The sequence below is a fragment of the Oryzias latipes genome, chromosome 15, assembly GCF_002234675.1.
Source record: "Oryzias latipes chromosome 15, ASM223467v1".
NCBI classification, from domain to species: Eukaryota; Metazoa; Chordata; class Actinopteri; order Beloniformes; family Adrianichthyidae; genus Oryzias; species Oryzias latipes.
Genome location: NC_019873.2, coordinates 9,364,458 through 9,388,409, shown reverse-complemented (window position 1 = coordinate 9,388,409; position 23,952 = coordinate 9,364,458). Strand labels below are relative to the sequence as shown.

The following is a 23,952-nucleotide window of genomic DNA, read 5'->3' as shown; positions in this document are numbered from 1 at the left end:
GGCCTTCTTGCTGTGAGGCAAGAGCGCTAACCACTGCGCCACCGTGCAGCCCCACCCCCACATGCTCACACATTATTTACAATAATCATGGAAACCAAAACTGCATCACATCTTGGTTTAACTATAATCCAAACAAGAATCTGGAAAAGGTAAGTAGCTTTAGTTTTGTTGCTGGTTTGGTCATTAGGTCAGCAACCATCTGATCTGTTGAACAATATTTCAAAAACACTTCACCATTGTTTACAGTTGATCTCACAAAATGATATTTAATATCAACAAGCTTGCATCTCTGTCTATTTACAGGATTCTTTGCCAGTGCAATTGTGCTTTGATTATCTTCATAGATCACAGTTTTTTCATACTGATACTCATCAAAATGTGGAACCAGCTGAATCAAATACAAACATTCCTGTATGGTGGCAGCTAAAGCCATGTACTCAGCCTCACATGTTGACAGTGCTACAGTTGGCTGATTTTTGGTCTTCCAGGAAATCAGGGGACCATTTTTGCCTGGGCTAATACAATAACCATAAGTACGGTACTACGTCTGTCATTGGTGTCACCTGCCCAATCTCCATCACTGTAAACCCACAGCCTTAATCCTTCATCACTTTTCCTGTAACAAAGTTTCTTATCATTTGTGCCTTTCAGATATTAGTACATGCTTTAAAGTTGTCCACTGTTCTTCTGTTGGCTCACTGAAATACTGTGACAATCTGCTGACAGCATAACTCAGATCAGGTCTATCGCATGAGGAAGGTATATTAGGCTACCTACGGCCTCTCTGTACTTCCTGGGGTCACTCATCTTTTAACCACCATCAGTGTAATACAACTTTGATTCACAAGGTGTCGACCTGGGTTTACAATCTTACATGTTAAACCTCTCCAGCAGTTCATCAATATAACTCTGCTGTGACATGGTCACTTCACCATCACACTGATGAAAGGTGATACCCAAAAAAGTTTTCAGCCTGCCCAGATCTTTCATCTGAAACTTTTCAGCAAGCATCTGTTTGACAGTTTTTAAAACCCTTCCATCACTGGCAGCTATGACCAAGTCAGCAACCCATATCAATATTATTTTTTTTTCATTTTCTGTTTCTCTCTTGTAAACACAAAGATCAACTGGATTTTGTACAAAGTTGTTTTCACACAGGTAATCATGTAACATTTTGTTCCAATTTCTACCTGATTGTTTTAGCCCATGCAATGATTCTTCCAGTTTACACACAATTTTCTCATTTGTCTGAGATTTTACATCATGTCCCTCTGGCTGTTCCATGTAAATTTCAAAATCAATTGGTGCATGTAGGTAGGCTGTCTTGACATCCATCTGGTAGAGGATCAAGCTTTCCTGGGCATCTTTCTGCATTAACACTCTCACACTTGTTAGGTTAACAGTAGGAGAAAAAGTTTCTTCATAATTTACTCCCATCTCCTGACTATATCCCTTGGCAACATACCTTGCCTTAAATTTGTCAGACACATCAGCATTACATTTGATTGCATAGATCCACCTACCCCCCACTGCTTTCTTGCCCTCAGGCAGAGTGGTCAGAGTAAATGTGTTGTTCTGCTGCAATGATTTCATCTCCTCATCCATTGCATCTATCCACTCTCTTGAGTTGGATGAAGTCACACCCTCTCTAAAAGTTTGAGGCACATTCGAAACCATCTTATAGCAGTAATCAATGTTGATCTGTGCCTGATCATGCTCTACCCCATAAAACTCTGGTCTTCATCTGTACTAGGATATCTCCTTTCTCCACTTAGTTTTGCCTTGACCTCAACTGACTGTGCATTTATCTTACTTGGGCTTAATCCAGTCTCTGCAATGTCACTCTGCTTGGGTTTGTCTAGGTCAAGTCGGGTTGTACTATGTTGCACAGCAACTTCATCATCAGACGCATAATCAGTCTCACATTTCTTAAAATTAGATATGAATCTGACCAGTCTGTGCTTCATCACCTTCTTACTGTCAGGATAGTAGACCATATCCAACAAAAATCCCTTTGTCAGATTTTGAATCTAATTTCTTTGTCTCCTGTCTATAAGCATAACACACGGTACCAAAAGTCTGCATCCTGGACACATTGTGTCTCCTTCATGTCAACATAAAGTAAGGTGTCTGTCTAGTGCGGTTGTTGTAACACCTATTCCTCACCATTGCTGCTCTCTGGACTGCATACGGCCATAGCTCCTTGGGTAACTTGCTTTCCAAGAGCATACATCTAGCCATGTCAAAGAGAGTCCTCCAATTACATTCAGCAGTACCATTCTGGTGTGGCGAGTATGGTGCTGATGTTTCATGTCTAATCATATTCCTGCGAAGTAGTGCTTGGTAACCCTGTCCAGTAAATTCAGTACCATTATCAGATCTGATACATTTAACTTTGCCATATGGAGCTATATCAGCTAGAAATCTCTCTGTAGCTTCCACAGTATCACTTTTGTGCTTTAAAAAACACACAAACATTGCACTGGAGTAGTCATCGGAAAAGGAAAGTGCATACCTATAACCTTCTCTGGACTCTGGGTTAATGGGGCCTGCCAAGTCAGTATGTACCAACTCTAATGCCAACTTTGCCCTTACATCAGACTTCCTGTTCCTACTTTGAATGAATTTACCTTGAACACACACTTCACATTGCATAGATTTAGGTACTTTACCCTTAATTGACATGCCATCAACAATACATTCCAACTTCTGAACATCATTATAATTGCAATGTCCAAAAATCTCATGCCAGGTCTGAATGTCATGGCAACTCATAGATTGATCAGTTATTGTTCTCAGGAACCGTAGGCAAATAGAACAGTCTATTGTGTTCATGAATAAGAAAACGTGTACCGTCTTTGTACAGGACGTCTTCTCCCTCCTTGAAGATTACTGTTGCTCCGTTGGAAGTTGCAGGTCTCACGGAGAAGATGTCTTGGGGATAGGATGGGATATACAGCGCCTGCTTCAGTGTGGCACAAATGTGACGTCCCCCGCTGTCAACCAGCCACACCACTGCTTCTCCTCTGCGCTCTGCAACCCCCTTGCACCTTGTCCCATCAGCCAGTTCCACACAGTGCGTCTCAGCCTGGAATTGATCGTCAAAGCTCTTAAACTTAGCAAGATCTGTAATGATATGCGATGTTGCACCAGTGTCCACCATCAACCCTTTTCTGGTGATGTCGCTCCCCGGCTGATAATCAGTGGTCACCAAGAAGTGCAAAGGTGTTATCCGTCTCCTCAGATACTCCGCGTGCGTTGTCCTGTCGCTGCTGCTTCCAACCTCCTCGCCGTGTGTTGCTTTTGCCTTGGTTGTACCACTGTTGACCACGCTGACACTGTCTTGCCTTGTGTCCTCTCTGACCACAACGGAAACACTCAATGTCTCTGTTCTCTGCATTTCGCATCCTTGCACCTGACAGGGCACTAGTTTTCTGTGCCTGGGCACCCATGACATTGTCCTTGGCCACAGCTGTACGCATGCTTTCAGTGTTCTCATAACTGCGCAATTTGGTCTTAAAATCTGCAAAAGAGAGGGTCTCATCGCTTTGAGTGACAAAAATTGAAAAAGGCTTGAATGATTCTGGCAACCCCTTTAAGACCATTGCAACCAGTAGTCCATCACTCAAAACTTCTCCGCCGTTCCTCAGCTCTGTGATTGAGTTCTCAGCACCTATGATGTAATCAGTCACACTTTCACCACTTAACTTTTGCAGGGAAGTTAAGTCAGTGTAGAGACTCACAATTCTGGGCTTCCTCTTGCCAGCATAATAGTCTTGCAATATCTTGACAGCAACCACGCCCATCATCAGCGGCCTCTCGCATGACCAGAGACAAACTTTTGTCATCAAGGAATTGAATAAGTTCAGCATATGCTTCAGCATTTTTCGCTGCATTCTCAGCCAGTTTGTCTTCATCCGCATCTGTGGCAGGTTCATTTAGAATTGTATCCTTCAGTTTCTGTAACCGCAGATGTCCCAAAAACTTTGTCTCCCAGAGTCCATAATTCTTTTCGTCTCCATCAAACACAAGACGAGACCAACGTGAACTTGTCCTTTCACTCATGATGCTGGCACTCCAAAGGTTTGAAACGATAGCTTATCAAACTGTTTTTCTACTCACACCATGTCTGGGCAAACATCAGCGCATCAGGGCCCATAACCTGTTAAACGTGGCTTTCCAAAGGGGAGCAAAAGCACACACTGGGACACAGTCTGCAGTCAGAACATACAATCAATTGTTTATTGGTGCAGGTGCAGTTTAAATAGGCAGTGACATGGCATGACCACAGGGAAAACACCTGAGAAGAATTCTCAATAATTGGGAGCACACCCATTCACTCTAAAAAGAAAAAAGTTGATCCAACCTAGTTGAATCACTTCAATTGGTAACACCTAATTGAATTAAGTTTATTCAACTTAAATTTTTAATGGCTATCCGACTTAATATGATATGCTGATCTAACTTAAAGAAAATCTTTTTCAATTTTGTTTATACAACTTAAATTTACACAATATTATAAAGTTTCCACCAATGGACCTGGTAATTTTCACATCAAAGACATGAATGACCCAGCAATGTCTCGCATTACAAGGCAGGAGCTCACATGGCGCAAACTCTGTCTTTAATATTTGGAACCTATGTATGAAATGCAGAAAGAAATAAACATAACAGTTTAAATTACTAGTTCAAACAGAGTAAAACAGCTGGACAACAAAAACCATGCACTGTAAACCCGAATAGTCCAATTTTTTAACTTTTTAAGTAAGTCAACTTAAAAATTATTATGTAATCTGTTTCCTCAAAAATTTTGAGTTCACTGAACTTATTCGGGTTTACAGTGTGGACAAAAACTCACACTTTAACCCCAATCTGCCCAGATAGGCAAAGAAAATGGTATTCCATAATTCCTTGCGCTGCCTTAAGTTATGACGTCATGACGCATTGACAGCTTCACACCAAAGTTACACCAACGTAATTGAATTAAGTTGATTGAAAGTAAAATAACTATGTCAGACAACTACTTGTTATTTTTAAGTTGAATGAACTCAAAAAAATGATTTGTTTTCACCAAACTAAATAATTAAGTTAGAACAACGTAAAAAAGTACATCTTTCCAACTACAGCCCAAATACTCTTTTTAGAGTGTTGGACAATTAACCTGTTAACAAGATGCATTGCTGACATTGTACAGTTCCCTGTTTGAGCCTCACTTGAATTACTGTAACATCCTATGGAATAACACATATATACCTACACGGAAAAACTCCAGATTACACATACGAAAGCCATAAGAGCAAAAACCTGGTCCATGCCAAATTCTCCAACGGATCCACTCTTCCACAGATACAGCCTCCTTCAGTTACCGGAACTCAATACATATCGGATACACAATGTACAGTGTTGTTAATAAATCAAACAGTCGTTTGTGTGTCCTCATACCACTCTTATCCACCCTCTTATCACCATGACACCAGGGGAAAGCATATGCTAAAAGGAAAAAACAGAAAGTTACAATCCACGAGTCTCGCTGTCTGTACTAGAGGTCCACAAACTTGGAATATTTTAGACAATGACGTTAAACAGTCTGCTACAATATACATGTTTAAAAGGAAACTGAAATTGCTATTATTGTCAACATACTGCACAAATGCTGCTCCGACCGAAACCACCTATTAATGTGTTTATGATCACGCCTGAGTTTATGTTGTTGAAATTCATTGTCCTTATTGTCCGACACTCTCCACTAAATTACCATCATTTTCTCATACTATTATTGTATTTTATTTATGTCATTATTTTATTTTATTTTTCTTTTCCTAACGCCACTCATCTTCTATACTTTTATGCTTGTCTAAACTGCTGGACCCCTAATAATAAGCAGCTGCTTCGGGGATGTCCATTTTTTTCTATATTCTCTATTGTGAGGGGATTTGTTGCTTTTGACACATTGTGGAGAAACAAACTAAACTAAACTAAAAACTAAACTAATCAAATTCAGACAGCTGATTATAATGGAAAGTGTGCTGAAGTTATTCTTATTTATTTATTAATTTATACATACCTTTCCGGCTCATCTTATAATCACAGCTGTGAGGGATCATCAAACAGGGATACAACTGCAAAGGTACATTTTCATTCAAACTGTTTCAAACTCAAACAGTTGCCTCCTGCTTAGTGTTTTGTGTTCTCATAAGTCAAAAACAAAAATATATAAACCTTCTGTGTGGCTTCATGTTGTTTCTAAAATGTCATATTTCCTGTTTTGAAGGTTGAAACCCAACAACAATCTGCTTCATCTGTGTTTGTGTTGCAGACTGTGGTGTGAACTGTCATAAACAATGCCGGGAGCTGCTGGTTCTGGCCTGCAGGAAACTGATTCGCTCCGGATCCATGAGCAGCGTCTCCCCGGCCAGACTGAGTCACAGCTCGCTGCCCAGCAGCCCCTCACTGCCCACATGTAAAGGTCATCTTCACTTCCTGATCACGTGTGGTCTGCACAAACCCTTTATGCCTGAGGCCCAATCAAACTGCCTTCAACTGTTTGTAACATGGGTCATTAAAAGAATGTGATTTACTCATTAAGTGAATTATAGAATTTTAAAGTGCCAAAATGTCTTTATGAACTTTTTTTTTTGCAGGATATTAAACATATATGTTTGCTGTAATCTCATCAACATTTATTTTTGACTTCTGCTTCTTTCAGATAGATCTCAAAGTTGTGGCTTATGCGCATTCATCTTTAGCCATTTCCTTTTCAAAAGACATTTAAAAACAGGCATCAGATGGAACTGATGATGAACTGAACCATTCGGCCTGAAACAACCGTTCGGGGTCCTTCGACTAGTGCTGACGTCACATTATGTGATTGGCTGTCTGTTGGTCCGATGACGTGTCAGATAGTGATTGGTCTGGACAAATTGGGATACTACCATAGAAGAAGATATTATGAAGTCTGTTGTACACAAAAAGAACTCCGACATGTAGCGAGATTATCTTCTAAATGTGCTTTTATTGTTGTTATGATTATTATTAAGTGCATTTGCAGCCAAACGGGCTGTGGTCAGAACCCTTCTCCGGACCGGACACTCTAACAAAGCATCTTCCCTGCCTGCTAACATGAAGCTACAAGACTCCAGCTGCTCTGATCAGAGACACTGTTTGCTTGTGTGGAGCAGCAGGTTCATTCTAACAGCTATAGATCTTTTTACAAAGTGGGTTGTGGCAACATATCTCTATAAATATTACAAAGAATAATGTCAGACACAACTTAAGAGGGAAAAGAACTTTAGTTTATAAAAGGAAACGTGAAATGAAAATATGTAGAGCCCGAGCAGATCTCCACGCTACTTAGTTTGTCAAAGTGGGGTTACCGTAGTGTGACGTCATCCTCAGTCGAAAGGAACCCGAACAGTTATTGCAGGCCGAATGGTTATGGTACCTACACAGGCAAAGCATCTCAGAGAACTTTCCACAAAGATCTGCATCAATATGAAATAAGTTCCTCTTGTTGCGTTTTCTTCAGATGATGACGATGTGTTCGAGTTCCCGGCTGTTGCTACAGGTCCAGCTTTGGACACCCCGTCCCAACCGTCTATCACCCTGATGACCGGCTCAGCTCAGAGAATTTCTGTGCGCCTGCAGAGGGCCACCATCACCCAGGCCACCCAGACCGAGCCTCTGTGGCCTGAGCTCAGCTGGGGGGGCACAGAGAACGGCTCGCACACTTTTCCTAAAATGAAATACAGAACTCACAGAAAAGCATCTAAAAGTAAAGGGTTAGCCTGCTGGGAAAACCTGAAAGTGCAGCACCGACCCGTTTCCTCTGAATGCAGCTCAGAGTCCACCCAGAATGGGGCGCCACACCTAAGGAAGGTAACCAAACAGCACCACTGCTACAAAGACCCACTCTGATAAAATTCTGTTTTGTAAAAAATTGTGACAAATAAGAAAATTAAGCTTAAAAATGCATTTCTGAGTTTTTCTTTATTCAAATCATTGTGACTGTTTAAAAAAGAGATCATTTGCGATGTAGAATATATGCTAGATGGCCACAAGCTCCCTGTTCCTCTCCACTCTGCAACGGTATGAAGGGGGAGTGGGGGGAGTGTTCTACTGAACCACTGCTGCTCTGAAGAAACTCTGACAGCTTAATTTTTTATTTTGGCTAAGAAAGGCATAATCATAATTAAAGACCAATGATAATGCTTTTACAATGATCAAAAAAAGATTGGAGTGGGTCTTTTTTCTGACTTGTACATTTACAGGTAAAAACCCTGATTTAGTTTCCCTTTTAGAAGAATGAGGACAATAGGATGTATTTCAGGCACAAAAAAAATGAACTTTTTTCTTTTTTCTTCAAGGACAGCTGACTTAGCTGCAACAAGAGCAGATTCTGCATGACCGCAACCAGAACAAGGAGGCTCTTCTCACTTGGGAAGGCTCTAAGCTGCTGGAAATCGGCCTTCAATGACCTCAGGTTACTTAGTAGACGTGGTGGACATGCAGCTCGGTGGTTAACGAACGACTGCTGTAAGGAACTCAGATGAACCAGTGCAAAACAAAGACTCCAGTCTTGAGTTTGATGCAACAATCAAACAGGATGCATATGTGCACGAGGTCCAGCTGAGAGAATCGGCTCCAACAGGACAAAGTTTTAACGCTTGGATGAGAGGTGAAAGTGGTAAAAAAGGGGACTTGAACAAAAACGTTGTTCCAGCAGTCAAATGAGCAAAGTTTATTGTAAATATTTCCATGTTGAGCTGACACAGGGGAAACATCAATAAAAAGTGCAGCAAATTAAAAGGTTTATAGTCTTATAGTTTACTGGGAAACTACAGCAGAGATTATCAGGGAAACAGGTAGGAAGGTGCTAGGTGTGTCATCTGGAAAGAGGAAAGACGGTAAAGACACTTGGTGGTGGAATGAGGAAGTACAGGAATGCGTCCAGAGGAAGAGGTTGGCTAAAAGGAAGTGGGATGTAGAAAGGACTGAGGAAGGTAGACAGGAGTACAAGGAAGCGCAGCGTAGAGTGAAGAGAGAGGTGGCAAAGGCCAAACAGAAAGCTTACGATGAGCTATATGACAGGTTAGACACAAAGGAAGGAGAGAAGGACTTGTACAGGCTAGCCAGACAGAGAGACAGAGATGGGAAGGACGTGCAACAGGTAAGGGTGATAAAGGACAGAGATGGAAAGGTGCTAACAACCCAGGAGAGTGTACAGAAAAGATGGAAGGAGTATTTTGAGGAGCTGATGAACGAGGAAAATGACAGGGAAAGAAGGGAGGAAGATGTGGTTGTTGTGGAGCAGGAAGTAGCAGAGATTGGAAAGGATGAGGTTAGGAAGGCTCTGAAAAGGATGAAGAGCGGAAAGGCCGTTGGTCCTGATGACCTACCTGTGGAGGTATGGAAGTGCTTAGGAGAGACAGCAGTGGAATTTCTAACGAGGTTGTTCAATAGGATTTTAGAGAGTGAGAAGATGCCTGAGGAATGGAGGAGAAGCGTTCTGGTCCCGATCTTTAAGAACAAGGGTGACACGCAGAACTGCAGCAACTATAGAGGAATAAAGTTGATGAGCCACACAATGAAGCTGTGGGAAAGAGTAGTGGAAGCCAGGCTTAGGAAGAAGGTGGAGATCTGTGAGCAGCAGTATGGTTTCATGCCCCGTAAGAGCACCACTGATGCCATTTTTGCTTTGAGAATGTTGATGGAAAAGTACAGAGAAGGTCAGAAGGAGCTGCATTGTGTGTTCGTAGATTTAGAGAAGGCGTATGACAGGGTGCCGAGGGAGGAGCTGTGGTACTGTATGAGGTCGTCTGGAGTGGCAGAGAAGTATGTCAGAGTAGTTCAGGACATGTATGAGAGAAGTATGACGGTGGTGAGATGTGCTGTAGGTCAGACAGAGGAGTTCAAGGTGGAGGTGGGACTACACCAAGGATCAGCTTTGAGTCCTTTTTTGTTTGCTATGCTGATGGACAGGCTGACAGACGAGGTAAGACAGGAATCTCCCTGGACAATGATGTTTGCGGATGACATTGTAATCTGCAGTGAGAGTAGAGAGCAGGTGGAGGAACAGCTAGAGAGGTGGAGGTTTGCTCTGGAAAGAAGAGGCATGAAGGTCAGTCGTAGTAAGACAGAATACATGTGTCTGAACGAGAGGGATCAAGGTAGAAGCGTTAGGTTACAGGGGACTGAGGTGAAGAAGGTGCAGGAGTTTAAGTACTTGGGGTCAACAGTTCAGTGTGATGGGGGGTGTGGAAAAGAGGTGAAGAGGCGAGTGCAGGCAGGTTGGAGCGGGTGGAGGAAAGTGTCAGGAGTGTTGTGTGACAGAAGAGTGCCAGCAAGACTCAAAGGAAAGGTGTACAAGACAGTGGTGAGACCAGCTCTGCTCTATGGGTTAGAGACGGTAGCAGTGAGACAGAGACAAGAGGCTGAGATGGAGGTAGCAGAGATGAAGATGTTGAGGTTCTCCTTAGGAGTGACCAGGTTAGACAGGATAAGGAACGAGTACATCAGAGGGACGGCTCATGTTGCCTGTGTTAGCGACAAAGTCAGAGAAGCCAGACTGAGATGGTTTGGACATGTTCAGAGGAGGGATAGTGGATATATTGGTAGAAGGATGTTGGAGATGGAGCTGCCTGGCAGGAGGGCAAGAGGACGGCCAAAGAGGAGATACATGGATGTCTTGACAGAGGACATGAAGTTGGCTAATGTTAGGGTAGAAGATGTTCATGATAGAGTGAGGTGGAAAAGGATGATTCGCTGTGGCGACCCCTGATGGGAAAAGCCGAAAGAGAAAGATAGTCTTATAGTTTATAGTCCCAGAAATCTTTTATGTTCCACAGATATGAATCCCACCAGGTAGTATCTCTTCAATTATTAATTGAGTTTACCCAACAAATTTGTTGTTTTTGGCTGTAATATTTTTTGTACATCTGCAACTGTTGCATTCTAAACTGCATGTATGCTTCAAAAGCAGAATATTCACAGTGGAAGAGTGTCTTTAGCTCATGAATGAACAATTCTGCAATCATTTTTAGCAAACTGTTTCAGATGATATACAAATTGCCAACATGAATGAATAAATAAACAAGCTAAAGGTGGTAAAAGGCCATGTTTCTGAGGGGATTCCCATCTGCTGCTTCATCCAGAACTTACTCAGGTTATCTGGGAAATGCATTTACTCCATAAGACAAACAGCAGATCGTCTGCAAAAAGGATGACTTTTATGTAGCATATGTCAGTGACAGAACAAGCTTTTGTCAACAATGAAACTTTAAAGACCCTTTAAAACTATTTACAAGGCACAACAGACACCATCTTCCATAAGTATTTTTTTCAGTAGACCTTCAACATCCTATAACACTCACAAGATGTTTATGGTAAAATCAAAAACAAAAGGGATCAAGCTGTCTTTAGCTTTGAATTGGGGTGTGAGGACGACACACCACAAAACACATCAGATATTGCTTGGACCAAGAACAGTTAATCCGACAATTCTGTATCTGATTGTCTTCTCCATTCAATACTTTGTAGGTGTTGCTCCCATTGCTCTTTTGCTCTTCTCCGTCTGGAAAAAAACAGCACTGCCAGAACCACTGAAACATAAAGCATCACTCATGCGAATTAGAAACACAGATTCTGATATTTTAGTCACAGACTAAAAAGATGAGAAAAAATTAGTCACTTTCTCCATCCGACCCACTATACATAATTATTTTACCTCTTCTTCCTTCTACCCTCCATTTTCAGTATCTACTAACACATCCATCAACCAGTATTTGCACAAGATTGACCTTAATTTGTTATTCAGCTGCTAGGAGTCACAACAGCAAATCATCCTCCTCCATCTACCTTTCTCCTCTGCATCCTCCTCGCTCACACCAACCACCCTCATGTCCTCCTTGCTGACATCCATGAACTTACAAATGGTTTTCTTTTAAGTCTCTTTCTTGTTAGCTTCAACCTCAACATTCTTTTACCAATATCATCACTGTTCCTCCTCTCAGTGTTTCCAAACCATTTTAGTCTGGTTCCCTGCTTTTCCTCCAGAGCATTTACTATGGACTGTTCCTCTGATGGATTCATTCCTGATCCTATTCATCCTCATCACTTCCAAAGAGAATCACAACATCTTCATCATTTACCTCCAGTTCTGTCTGCTGTCTCTTCCTCAGAGTCTCTATTACCATCAACATGCTGCTCTCACCACAGTATCCATACCTTTCACCCTTGATGACACTCTTTTGTCACACATCACACATAAAACTTTTCTCCCCCTTTGTTTTTACACATTCCCTCTTTTTGGTCCTCCCTTCATCTTCCCACCCAGCAGCTCCAGGTTAGGTATGCCCCGTCTTCCTCTCAGTTCTTCCTTTTGTTCAAACACCCAACCTGAGCTGCTCTGCTACATTTGGAGACATTGAACTTTTTAATAATCAAAGAATTCTAAGATTTTTCGTCCCACGAATGGTTGTTTGTCTCAGATTTTCCAGCTCTAGTCACTAAGCCAACACCTTTGTCCCCCTAACTGGCCTCTCCCCCTATTATCATCTGGGTTTATAAATGACAACGTTATTATTGGTAACTAATGTTACCGTCTGTCCTTCTTTTTTTTTATTAGGAAGATTCTTGTTTTACATTAGAAGAAAAAAATACCCAAACAACTCCATCAACACAATACATTCTTTCATTTCTGAAAAACGTATCCTCACCCAGCAGCAGCAGCAGAGCTCCAAGTATTCCCCAAATATATGCTGGCAGTCCAGTTCCAGTCAGAGGACAAAGTCCATTTTCTAAACAGGTGCACACTTCCACATTGATGGAGCTTTCCTGGTCCAGGTTACCACGATCTGCGACCCTCAGGACCACTTTGTATTTTCCTTCAGGGATTTCAGACTTTAAAAACAGCTCGATTCCAGTTTCTACAGAACAGAGAAGTGAAGGAAATTCAGTTTCAACCTGTGCATTATTTCCACTTTCTGCTGCCATTTTAAAAATAAACATCACAGAGATGCTGCTAAATGATTTCAAGATTTAGTTTGAGCAAAGAACATAAATGACTAAGTGAAAGAAAAAAAAAAGTGATGTCTTTCTAACCCTTGCTATCCTAGGCATTTTAACATTGGGAGTGGGGTCATCTGGACCCCACTAGACAGTGCTCTGAACCTTTTTTCTTCAATGATTTGTGATCTTCACTGGTGTCCATGGATTACATGGAATCTTTTCACCTTTATCCACCTTTGTCAGGGTAGGAGTAACATGTAGGATCAGGTCATCTGGACCCCATAGGATGGCACAAAGGTTAAATGTGAACATTCCAGTGAACAGTGTTCGTACCGCTTTCGTTCATCTTAGCCGTCCAGTTGGCCGAGTACTTTTCATGAACGGCCACACTGTACGGAGCAGAATGAGCGGCTTCGTCTTTATCCACTATACTCAGCAGTGCAGGAGTCCGCTGGTGCTTGCAAATCTGAGGAAACACAATCACAGTCAGTCTCAGTGCAGTTCTTCCTGAAAAATGAAAACCTAAATGGCTCTAAAAAGCAAACACACACCTGTGTTTCCCGTTCTACAATCGCTGGTGCGTTGTCGTTGACATCTTCAAGTATAATGATCAACGTGCCAGTTCCAGTGGCTGGGACTAGATCTGGTGAGATCACAGATGAACATCATAACTTAACAGATTTGAAATGAAAACAAAATAATGCACAGCTATAAGATATTGTCTCTGTTAATTAAACAAGTTATGGAAATAAATGTAAACAAGACTGAAAATCAGCAAGATTTCTGAACAGGAGAGACAAGTGGTGGAGCATTGGTCTGCAGATAACTAGCACTTGGCTTGTCTAGTGGTCTGTTCCTTTCCAGGCAATTAAAAAAATGACTTTTTCTTTATACAATAAATGAAAGAAAAATAACGAAAAACTTTTCCTTAATATATTTTAACTTATTTTGTTTATTGCTTGCACAGATCCTTTCCCCAAATTGTTTCTATTCTGTTTTTTCTTTGGCTCCTCATTTTTGCTCCTTTCTTCAAGTTTCTCTCACATTATTATTTTTTTATACCAAAGACTTGCAAAAAAGAATTTTAACCCCTCACAGGTACACCAATATTTTTAATTTTTTTTAGATGTTAGGAAAACTACAGGTTTTTTTTTCTGCAGCACAGAGGTCCAAGGTTGTGCATTTCCCTCAGTGGGCAATAAAAAAAAAAAGTTGTCTGCACTTCTAATAATCTCCTAACTGACCATAAAATCTCACTTCACACACAAAATAACTTTTGGCCAGCAACAATTTCTCTCTTTTTCCACCTACCATTATCATAAGCACCAAGGAGCACCGTGTATTTATTGTCCGTCACATTAGGGGACTCTCTGTCCATGAGGCTTTTCACCTTCACCAGCCCTGAATCCTCGTCCACTGTCAGCCAGTTTTCAGGGTCATCAATTATTTTATACCTGCACATAAAAATGTGAATCAAATGGATTCATTACAAAAATCATTCGTACATTTTTAGGCACTGAAAAGAATAACGTTCGAAGAATCTTTGTGTTTTTATAATGCTGAATACAATACATGTTTACAACATGGAACAACTGTGTGTAAACCAATTGTATGTAAAAAAAAAAAAAGACGATAAAATTACATTTAGAGACTTAAAATCATCTAAACTGATTTAAAAACACTTATTTCTCTCCAATTCTGGGCTGGTCAGATTTTGATTAACTGAAACATTAATAACATTAATTTTTCTTGTTAAGTTTCTATTTTTCAACTGTAAAAAAAACAAAGTACCAAGCTTTTTTTTTATTTAAAATTTTCCCTCATTTTAAGGAAAATGAGGGAATAAAATCTTACTTGACATTGTTTTCACGTTCAAAGTCTCGGTCTTCTGCCTCAGACTTAATAACCACACTTTCCACAGGAAGGTCCTCAGGCTTTTGAACGGTCATCTCCTTTTCTTTAAAGATTGGAGGCTCATTGACGTCCTTCACGGTCACCACCACTGTGGCGGTGGAGGTGGTCAGTGGAATGGTAAAAGGGACGCCGTTCTCCACAATAACCTCCAGAGTGTGTGTTCTGCTTTTCTCAAAGTCCAGTCCCTTTTGTTTGAAGAAAAGGGCAGTTATCAGTGGGTGTGTAAGTAAAAAATTGATACAATGAAATATTACAATTCTTCATTTGGTGATACCTGTATCGACATAAAATGCAGCAGAGACGATACCTAATTAATTAATTATAAGCTAACATGTCGTTCAGTGTCTTACTCTTGTTTTACACGTAAACCTCTACTAGCTCTTACAGCAGCTCTACACAGAACCAAAACACCAATAGGATCTAGGGAGAACCAGCTTATGAGATGTTTAGTTGGCCTCGCAGTTTTTGTTGTTACCATGGTTGTTACAAAGCTCTTTGAGACACGTATAATGTAGTTTCAACTAGAATGGATACCAAAACTTTGTGTCAAGTTGGTGCTGGTACCATATAAAACACAGATTTGTGTTTTACACTTTTATACTTCATATTTGTGCTTTGTGGACAGCTCAAGAGTACGAGTTAAGCTTTGCAGACACAGCTTATACTGAATGTAGCTTCAGTAAAAATGCTGGAAGCCAAGCGAGCGAAACAGCCAAAGATTCTAATTAACCTTGTGCTATCTTAGATGACCCCCCCCTTACATTGACGTGTTCTCCCTACCATGACAAAGGTGGATAAAGGTGGAAAGATTTCATGTGATCCATGGACACCAGTGAAGATCACAAATCATTGAAGAAAAAAGGTTCAGAGCACTGTCTAGTGGGTCTAGATGACCCAACTCCCAATGGTAAAGTGCCTAGGATAGCACAAGGGTTAAGCAACCTGACAGCTCAGAGCCATGTCTATAACACTCTGAAGAAGTCCAATGTTGTGGCGATTAGCTGTGAAGTCAACTTTTACTTCCAAATGTGTGAAAACGGAGCTGCAGTTCCATGGAATAAGAATCTTAGGAACATTCAAACGCTCGCATTCATTGTCAGCAATGAAGGGAAAAGACAGTTGGATAAGTCGAATGCTGTGTGTCCACATTGGTATACAAAGATAGTGCATGCCACAGATCTTTTAAATGGTATCACCCGACTGTAACAATCGGGTCTACGAGAAAATAAATGTGCAAGGTAAAATGTTTTTTTTTCAGGCCAGTGTTAGTTATCTAAAGGTTTTGGTTCCTGGCAGCTAGTAGTTTTTCTTATTTTATAAAGCAGATCACCTACATAGGTCAGTTTTATTTATTGTTATATAAAACCAATAAATGCATTTTGCAAGTAATTTTTTTCGGCCTTTTTTGTATAGAAAAAAAATGAAGATAGATAGATAGATAGATAGATAGATAGATAGATAGATAGATAGATAGATAGATAGATAGATAGATAGATAGATAGATAGATAGATAGATAGATAGATAGATAGATAGATAGATAGATAGATAGATAGATAGATAGATAGATAGATAGATAGATAGATAGATAGATAGATAGATAGATAGATAGATAGATAGATAGATAGATAATAACTTTATTAATCTCCCAAGGGAGAAATTCAGTTGTCCAACAGCAAAACACACAAAAAATAACAATAAAATAATAGTTCCGAAAATAGCAATTCATATCAGTTCTAAAATAATGAACAGGTTTTTAAAGCAAAATGAAATATATTTAATAATATAATGGCTAATTTCAAATCAGTGTGCAGGTTTTTCATAATTTCATGATCTTTTTATATATTTATGAGAGACATATACTGTAGGTTAATCATATATTTGCATGAGGTCATGTTTATTTATTTAATTATGTATAGTTTAGAACTCCATGAAGAAATAGTGAAATACTGTTTCTGGTGAATTGTTGGAATACATCATGATATGTATCGTATCACTAGCCTCTTGCCAATAAACACCTCTAGTTATCCGTGTGAAGGACAGCTTTAGGACAAAACATCTGTACATTTGCTGGGTAACAAACTTAACTTGATAAAGCTCTTTCACTTGAAAACAGGATCTTTCTTTGTTTTCTTACCTGAGCAGTTTTAATGATTCCTTCTTGTTTGCTGGATCCTGTTTCTATGGAAAAAAAATCATCAGGATCTCCTCCGACAATCTTGAACTTGGCGTTCCATGTTGGGGTGTTTGGTTCATCTTCATCAGTTACTGACATTTTAACAACCAGAACCCCCACTGCGTTTTCATCAACTGATCCCTGATACTGGAAAAGGTAAAAGACCTTGGAATTCCTTATGGAGGATCTCCAGCAGATTTAAACGGCAATCAAGGCTGGAGAGCCTTTTATCAATTGAATCCAGGATATCACTCATGTTGCTGCCTGGGGAGGAGGCAGCCCCCGGGGAGTCTTCGGGACGGTTGCGTTTGGTGGACGGAGTGGCGGTGTTGGATTTCTTCATGAGGCAGGTATTGAAACACTCGTCGATGTAATTCTCCAGATCCTCCAGGTCCTCCAGGTCATCCAGGCTGGCAAATGCTTGACAAACTTTTTCAGATTTTTATTTTTTAAACTTTCTGGATTATTTAAATATGGCGGTGTAATTAAATAAATCAAAAATGTTTGTTCACAACTTACGCGCCGCCAAGTAAACTCACCACACTCCTCTCGTCGGCTCTCGCGATACTACAGCATCACGTGCTCCTCCAGGTCCCACGTTCTGCTGCCTTCTTCAGAGTCTCTGGAGTTCAGCCAACAGCAGGTGCAGGAGCTCGCAGCGGAGAACCAGGCCCTCAGAGAGACCGTGAAGATCTTGGGCCACGACACCGCCCGTCTCTCTGAGGAAAACCGATCCATCAAGGAAACCCTCCTGGATCTTCAGGCGAGGAGCATGAGGGACAATCTAGTGTTCGCAGGGATTCCAGAAGAGGCAGGGGAAGTCCCGGAGAACATTGTTAAGTCCTTTATAGAGGTCCACCTGAAACTCCCCAAGGAAGAAGTCCAGAAGATCTCCTTCCACAGGGTTCACCGGCTCGGAGGAAAAAGGCCGGACAATCAGCGTCCCCGTCCTATTGTTGCTAAATTTGAACATTATAAACAAAAGATGCAGGTAAAAAGCAGAGGGCGCGAGCTGAAAGACACACATTACAGCGTGAATGATCAGTTTCCAGGCGAGATCCTCCGCCGGCGGAAAATCCTCTTCCCGCTGAGGAGGAAGCACCTGTCTGCTGGAGCACGCGCGGTGGTTGCTGTTGATAAACTTTTTGTGAATGGCAAGCTGTTCCGGGACCCAGAGGTAACACCCTGGCTGTGCTGAAGGCTTTCAGAGGCGCACTGACATCTGCGCTGCCCAGAAGAAACCCGCAAACTTATTTAACTAGGAAATAATCGGATCATCAATAATCCACACCTCTCAGGAAAAGTGTTTTTTCTTTCTCTCACATTCATGTTTCTGTTGTTGTTTCGTTGTTTTTGTTTTTTGTTCTTTCTCTTTCCCTCTCTCTTTTCTCTTGTCCCCCCCCCTTCCCATGTCCTCACATGTGAATCAGGTAAAGTCAACGCAACCATGGTGAGTATTTATTTATGCACGGAACGGGCGCGCGCGCATACTAGCGCGCATAAGAGCATGCACACGCGATCCCGCACACACACGTTGATAAACTGCAAAAACCTCACTTAGGCTCACACAGGACGCACATAACATGCAGCTCATAGCCAAGATACGTTCACCCACAACGCATAGCGCTTGTCAGTGTAGCAGGTACGCACAGCGGGCACGCGCACACGGACGGGCACACGCACTATTTAGCCTTGCACTCTCCCGGTTAGAACAGCTATGAGCAGTCTTAACATCGTTAGCTGGAATGTGCGTGGACTTGGTTCTGGGCCAAAGAGATTGAAAGTGTTAAATCACCTGAATGATCTTAAAGCAGATATAGCTCTGCTGCAGGAGACCCATTTATCATTATCAGCTGGTCATCTCCTGTGCTGTTCCCAGTATCCAGCTATGTATTCTGCCAGTTTCAACTCCAAACAAAGAGGGGTTGCAGTTTTGATTAATAAAAATGTTACATTTACTCATAAGGATACAGTTACTGACCCAGAAGGCAGATTTGAAATCATTAATATATCCATTCAGAATAAAGACTTTTGCATCGCCAGCATCTATGGCCCGAATGTTGACGACTCTTCCTTCTTTCACAGATTCTTCACCTCACTCTCAGTTCACTCTGACTCCACAATCATTATAGGAGGAGACGTCAACCTTGTTTTGGACCCTGAACTTGACAGACTCAGCACAGCAGCAAACCAGCGTACATGGCAGTCTGCAAGTATTCTAAAGCAGTACATGAATGATCTGGGTCTCTGCGACGCTTGGCGCTCATGTCATCCAAGCACTAAGGGGTTCACCTTTTTTTCTCCAGTTCACCATTCACAATCTCGTTTAGATTATTTATTAGTCAGTAACTCCCTTTTGAAAGAAATTAAAAGTTCCAACATTCATCCAATTATTATCAGTGACCATGCACCAGTTTCTGTTACTATTTCAAGGGAAGTACCCAGACCCTCGGGTTCAACCTGGAGGTTTAATACGTCTCTGTTAAAAGACCAGGAATTTATTGAATTCTTTAAAAAAGAGTGGGCAACCTTCTTAGAATTCAACGATACTTCTGAAATATCACCAAGTATTCTTTGGGAAGCAGCAAAAGCAGTCATGAGAGGGAAAATCATCTCTTATTCAACGCATAAAAAACGCAAGGAGAAAGCAGATTTATTAGAATTAGGAAATAAAATAAAAACTCTGGAGACTGCTTATGCTGCTTCTGCACAGGAACACATACTGGGCGACCTGAAAAATTTAAAACTGCAGTTAAATGACATCATCAATAAACAAACACAATTCCAGATACAAAGGCTTCGACTGGAAAGATATGAAAACTCAAATAAATCTGGCAAATTTCTAGCTAATCAGCTTAAAATTAATAAAGAAAAATCAACAATCACTTCGATTATGGACCAAACAGGGAATGTCACCCATGACCCGGTAAAAATTAATAATGCGTTTAAAGACTTTTATCAAAACTTATACACTCCACAGATCAATCCATCAGAACAAAGCATCAACTCATTTCTCAACAATATAAACCTGCCCAAGTTAAACGAAGATCAAATCACAAATTTAGACTCTCCGCTCTCGTTGTCTGAGCTTCATGAAGCTCTGTCACTTATGCCTAATGGTAAAGCACCAGGGCCTGACGGCTTTCCTGCAGAGTTTTATAAGGAATTCTGGGAACAACTGGCACCAACGTTTTATAAAACGGTAAAATTTATCAATGAAAGCCAATCTCTACCACCTAACATGAACTCTGCCAACATTATCCTTCTTCTAAAACCAGACAAAGACCCCACGAGTCCTTCAAGCTATCGCCCCATTTCTTTAATTAATGCAGATGTAAAAATTATCTGCAAAGCACTAGCACAGAGAATAGAAAAAGTCACTCCTCACATAATTGACTTTGATCAAACTGGATTCATCAAAGGCAGACACTCGGATGACAATGTCCGCAGACTCGTTAACATAATAGACTTTGCCACCATCAAAAACCAGGAAATGACTATACTATCACTGGATGCTGAAAAAGCCTTTGATAGAGTAAATTGGAAGTTCCTCATTGCTGCCCTCCATAAGTTTGGGTTTGGAGAATCATTCATCAATTGGATCAAAATATTATATCACAACCCCAATGCATCAGTTAGAACTAATAAACAGACTTCCAACAGGTTTTTTCTTGGAAGAGGAACTAGACAGGGTTGCCCTCTCTCCCCCTCGCTTTTTGCAATATTTATCGAGCCTCTAGCTGCAGCAATAAGACAGAATGAGAGTATTAAAGGAATTAAAACCAAACACAGCCATCATAAAATTAGTCTCTATGCAGATGACATATTACTGTTTTTAAGTAATATACATTCTGTAAATGAAACGGCAACAATCATTAATGAATTCTCTTCTATATCAGACTATTCCATTAATTGGAATAAATCTGTTTTATTACCACTGAACAGTAATGCGGAGCAAGGACTCACAATACCAGTTAAATCAGGCAATATAAAATATCTAGGTATTTATTTTTCCCCCAAAATATCAGAACTGGTGCTGCAAAACTACACCCCATTACTGAAAAACATACAGGACGACCTAACACGCTGGACCAACCTGCCTTTGTCCCTTATGGGCAAGGTAGCCACGGTTAAAATGAAAATCTTACCCAAAGTTAATTATCTCTTCTCAATGATTCCCACACAACCGCCATTAAAATGGTTCAAAACATTAGACTCATCCATATCAAGCTTTCTATGGAACAATAAACCTGCAAGAATTAGTCTAAAAACTTTAAAATCTGCAAAAAGCTGTGGAGGATTAGAATTACCTAACTTCCACAATTACTTTCTTGCAAATAGATTACAATACATCTTAAAATGGTTAAAAAATAATCCAGAAACCAACTCATGGTTAGACTTGGAACAGGCGTTATGTGGAAAGATCAACCTGTCAGATCTTCCATTTATTAGTCAAATAGTTAAAAAACAGGATTGTTTCAAAAGTATTAATATAAATGCCACTTTAACAGCCTGGTGGGAATTTCTCAAAATATCAAAATCATCAATTCAACCGTGCAAAATGACACCCATCTGGAACAACCCAGACATCCTCATAAACAAAAAAATTATCCACTTCCCAGCTTGGCAAGCAGGGGGCATAAAACAACTAGAGCACATAATTATTGATAGAAGATTCATAACTCCCCAGGAACTTCAAGACAAACATGGAATATATAACTTCTTGGAATATCAGCAACTTAAATCAATTATTACTAAAAAGTTTAAATACAGAGACAACGATTTAAAGCTACCAGATGTAGTTACCACTCTGATCAATTTCTCAATGAATAAAACTCTCTCCAAAATATACAAACTTTTATGTAATTTAGATAACAATATTTCACTTCCGACAACAAAATGGGATGCGGATTTGAGCATCAGCACAGATGAAAGTTTTTGGTCAGAACTTTGTCTAAACACCTTTAAAATGACAAAAAATCCAAATCTGCAGCTAATCCATTTCAAAACTCTTCACAGAATTTACTACACTGGACAGAGGATGTTCAAGATGGGTCTCAGTAACTCAGACATTTGTCAGCACTGTGACAGTAATCTACCCGACAATTACATGCATGCACTATGGTTCTGCACGCCTGTCCAGGCTCTCTGGCAGCAGGTATGTGCCGATCTATCAGTCTGGCTTAAGGTTTCAATCACAGCTTCACCGTCACTTTGTGTGCTTGGTGACATGAGTGCCATCGATGTAGAAGGAGGATTAGGCTCTATCATTTTCATAACTCTTTGCATTGCTAAAAAAACTATTTTAATAAATTGGAAAAGCAAAAAAAATATAAATATAAGTCAACACAGAAATCTGCTGCTTGATCATATCAGCTTGGAAAAAATGTCAGCCCAAAGTTCAAGTAACTTTGAAAGAATTCGGTCTCTCTGGTCTCCCATAGCTAACTCCGTGACTTAGGGGGTGGGGGGGGCATGGTCGTCGCTGCTCCTTGCCCTTCTGCCGTGGGCCGGGGTGGGGGTCGGGGCCTCCGGTGCCTGGCCGGGGGTGGTGGGGGCTCCGTTGGTCGGGGGGTCGGGTCCGGCGCCTGGGTGGGGCGGCCTGGGGCGCTGCGTGGTCCTCTGGGCTTGGGTGTGGGGGTGCGTGGTGGGGGGGGTGGGGTGGTGGTCTGGCTTGGCTTGGGGGGGTGGTCCCTTTGCCTGTGCTGGGGGGGGTTGGCGGGGGGCGCTGCTCGGGGGGGGGGCCCAGCGGCGCTGGATGGGCTTCCCGTCTACACCTGGGGCTGGGATCGGCCCTTCCCTGGCTCTGGGGCGGGACGGGACAACCCTCTTGGGGCCCCCGGTCGCTCTGGGTGTCATCCGCTTCGGCTGCGGGGTCTGGGGGTGGGGTGGGGTGGGGGTCTTGTCGGCCCTGTCCTGTGGGGGGGCATTCTGGGGGAGGGGGGGGGCCACTATTGGTACGGGGCAGGGGGGGTTGACGGGTCGGGGTCTCCGCTGAGGCCATCGGCGGTTTCCCCGGCCGGTTGGCTGCCTCGGTCCCGTCGAGGCCTGACCAGAGCTCTTCTAGGGCCGGCGTTTGGGGGTGGGGGCCTGGGCTTGCTCCGAGGGGGGCCGGCGCTTTCTGGCTCCCCTCTCTCTGTGTGGGGGTGGTGGTGCTGGGCCTGGGGTGTCTGCGCCTCCGGGGGTGGGGCCCCGGGGCTGGGTGGGCCTGGCCCCCTTGCTGGGGGGGGGGGGGCGGGGGACGGCTGTTTGACCACCGGGGGACAGTCTATCATCTGTCCCCAACTTACCCCCTTCCTCATATAACCTCATAATAGGGTGAGGGGGTGGGGGGCTTAGCCTGCGATGAGCCTTGGGGGGGGGGTTTACTAGGCAGTGACCCCCCTCCTGTGGTTGCCGTATGGAGTGGGCCCCCCCTCTTTCGGTTTTATTTGCACCTTAGACATGTAGGGCCCTTGGTAGGGGGGGTGCTTGGACATCACTGCCAGCAAGCAGCGGATGTCCTCCTAGCACCCTACCCGCCAATTTTAACCGCACCTTAGACATTTAGGGCCCCTTTGTGGGGAGGGTGAGGGGACGTCACTGTGAGTAATCAGGAGACGTCCCCTTAGTGCCCTACCCGCCAATTTTAACCGCACCCCCCTTAGTACACACACCCCTCCCCCCTCAATATATACATCCCAACATAAACACACACACATGCACACACACACTCTCTCAAACACACATACACGCACACACATTTTGCAAGGAAGGTGGGACCTAGGACCATCTGTCCCCTGCCTCTTCCCTGGTGGGGGGTACGGGCCCCTTTGCAACGGCGGCTGTGTCCCCGGGGTGCTGGCTTCCTGGGCCCGGC

At 42.2% G+C, this 23,952-nt stretch overlaps 2 protein-coding genes across 3 annotated transcripts in view; one reads left to right on the top strand and one right to left on the bottom strand.

The window, feature by feature from the left end:
• LOC105357330 (cadherin-1-like) overlaps nt 1–23,952 on the bottom strand; it is a 66,857-nt gene that overhangs the window by 34,366 nt on the left and 8,539 nt on the right. Inside the window, exons 7-12 of the mRNA XM_023963135.1 lie at nt 17,055–17,240; nt 14,860–15,104; nt 14,317–14,459; nt 13,557–13,648; nt 13,339–13,471; nt 12,714–12,923 (exon numbers count right to left, since the gene is read on the bottom strand). Of these exons, the coding sequence (XP_023818903.1) occupies nt 12,714–12,923; nt 13,339–13,471; nt 13,557–13,648; nt 14,317–14,459; nt 14,860–15,104; nt 17,055–17,240 (1,009 nt within the window). The remainder of the gene's footprint in view (nt 1–12,713; nt 12,924–13,338; nt 13,472–13,556; nt 13,649–14,316; nt 14,460–14,859; nt 15,105–17,054; nt 17,241–23,952) is intronic.
• LOC110014678 (ras guanyl-releasing protein 3-like) lies at nt 6,211–8,913 on the top strand. Of its 2 annotated transcripts, none has more exons than XM_020701491.2 (3): nt 6,211–6,466; nt 7,526–7,875; nt 8,364–8,913. In XM_020701491.2, exons 1-3 carry the CDS (start codon nt 6,394–6,396, stop codon nt 8,370–8,372), a joined length of 432 nt encoding a protein of 143 aa, XP_020557150.1. In that variant the 5' UTR covers nt 6,211–6,393; the 3' UTR covers nt 8,373–8,913. The 2 variants fall into 2 exon arrangements, with proteins under 2 accessions (XP_020557150.1, XP_020557151.1); XM_020701492.2 differs by having other exon boundaries at nt 6,212–6,460.

Bases quoted from the DNA above. Each gene is read 5' to 3' on its own strand.
- LOC110014678 (XM_020701491.2), top strand. From the start codon at position 6,394: ATGAGCAGCGTCTCCCCGGCCAGACTGAGTCACAGCTCGCTGCCCAGC. The intron at 6,467-7,525 runs GTCATCTTCACT...CGTTTTCTTCAG, and splicing joins CTCACTGCCCACATGTAAAG to ATGATGACGATGTGTTCGAG.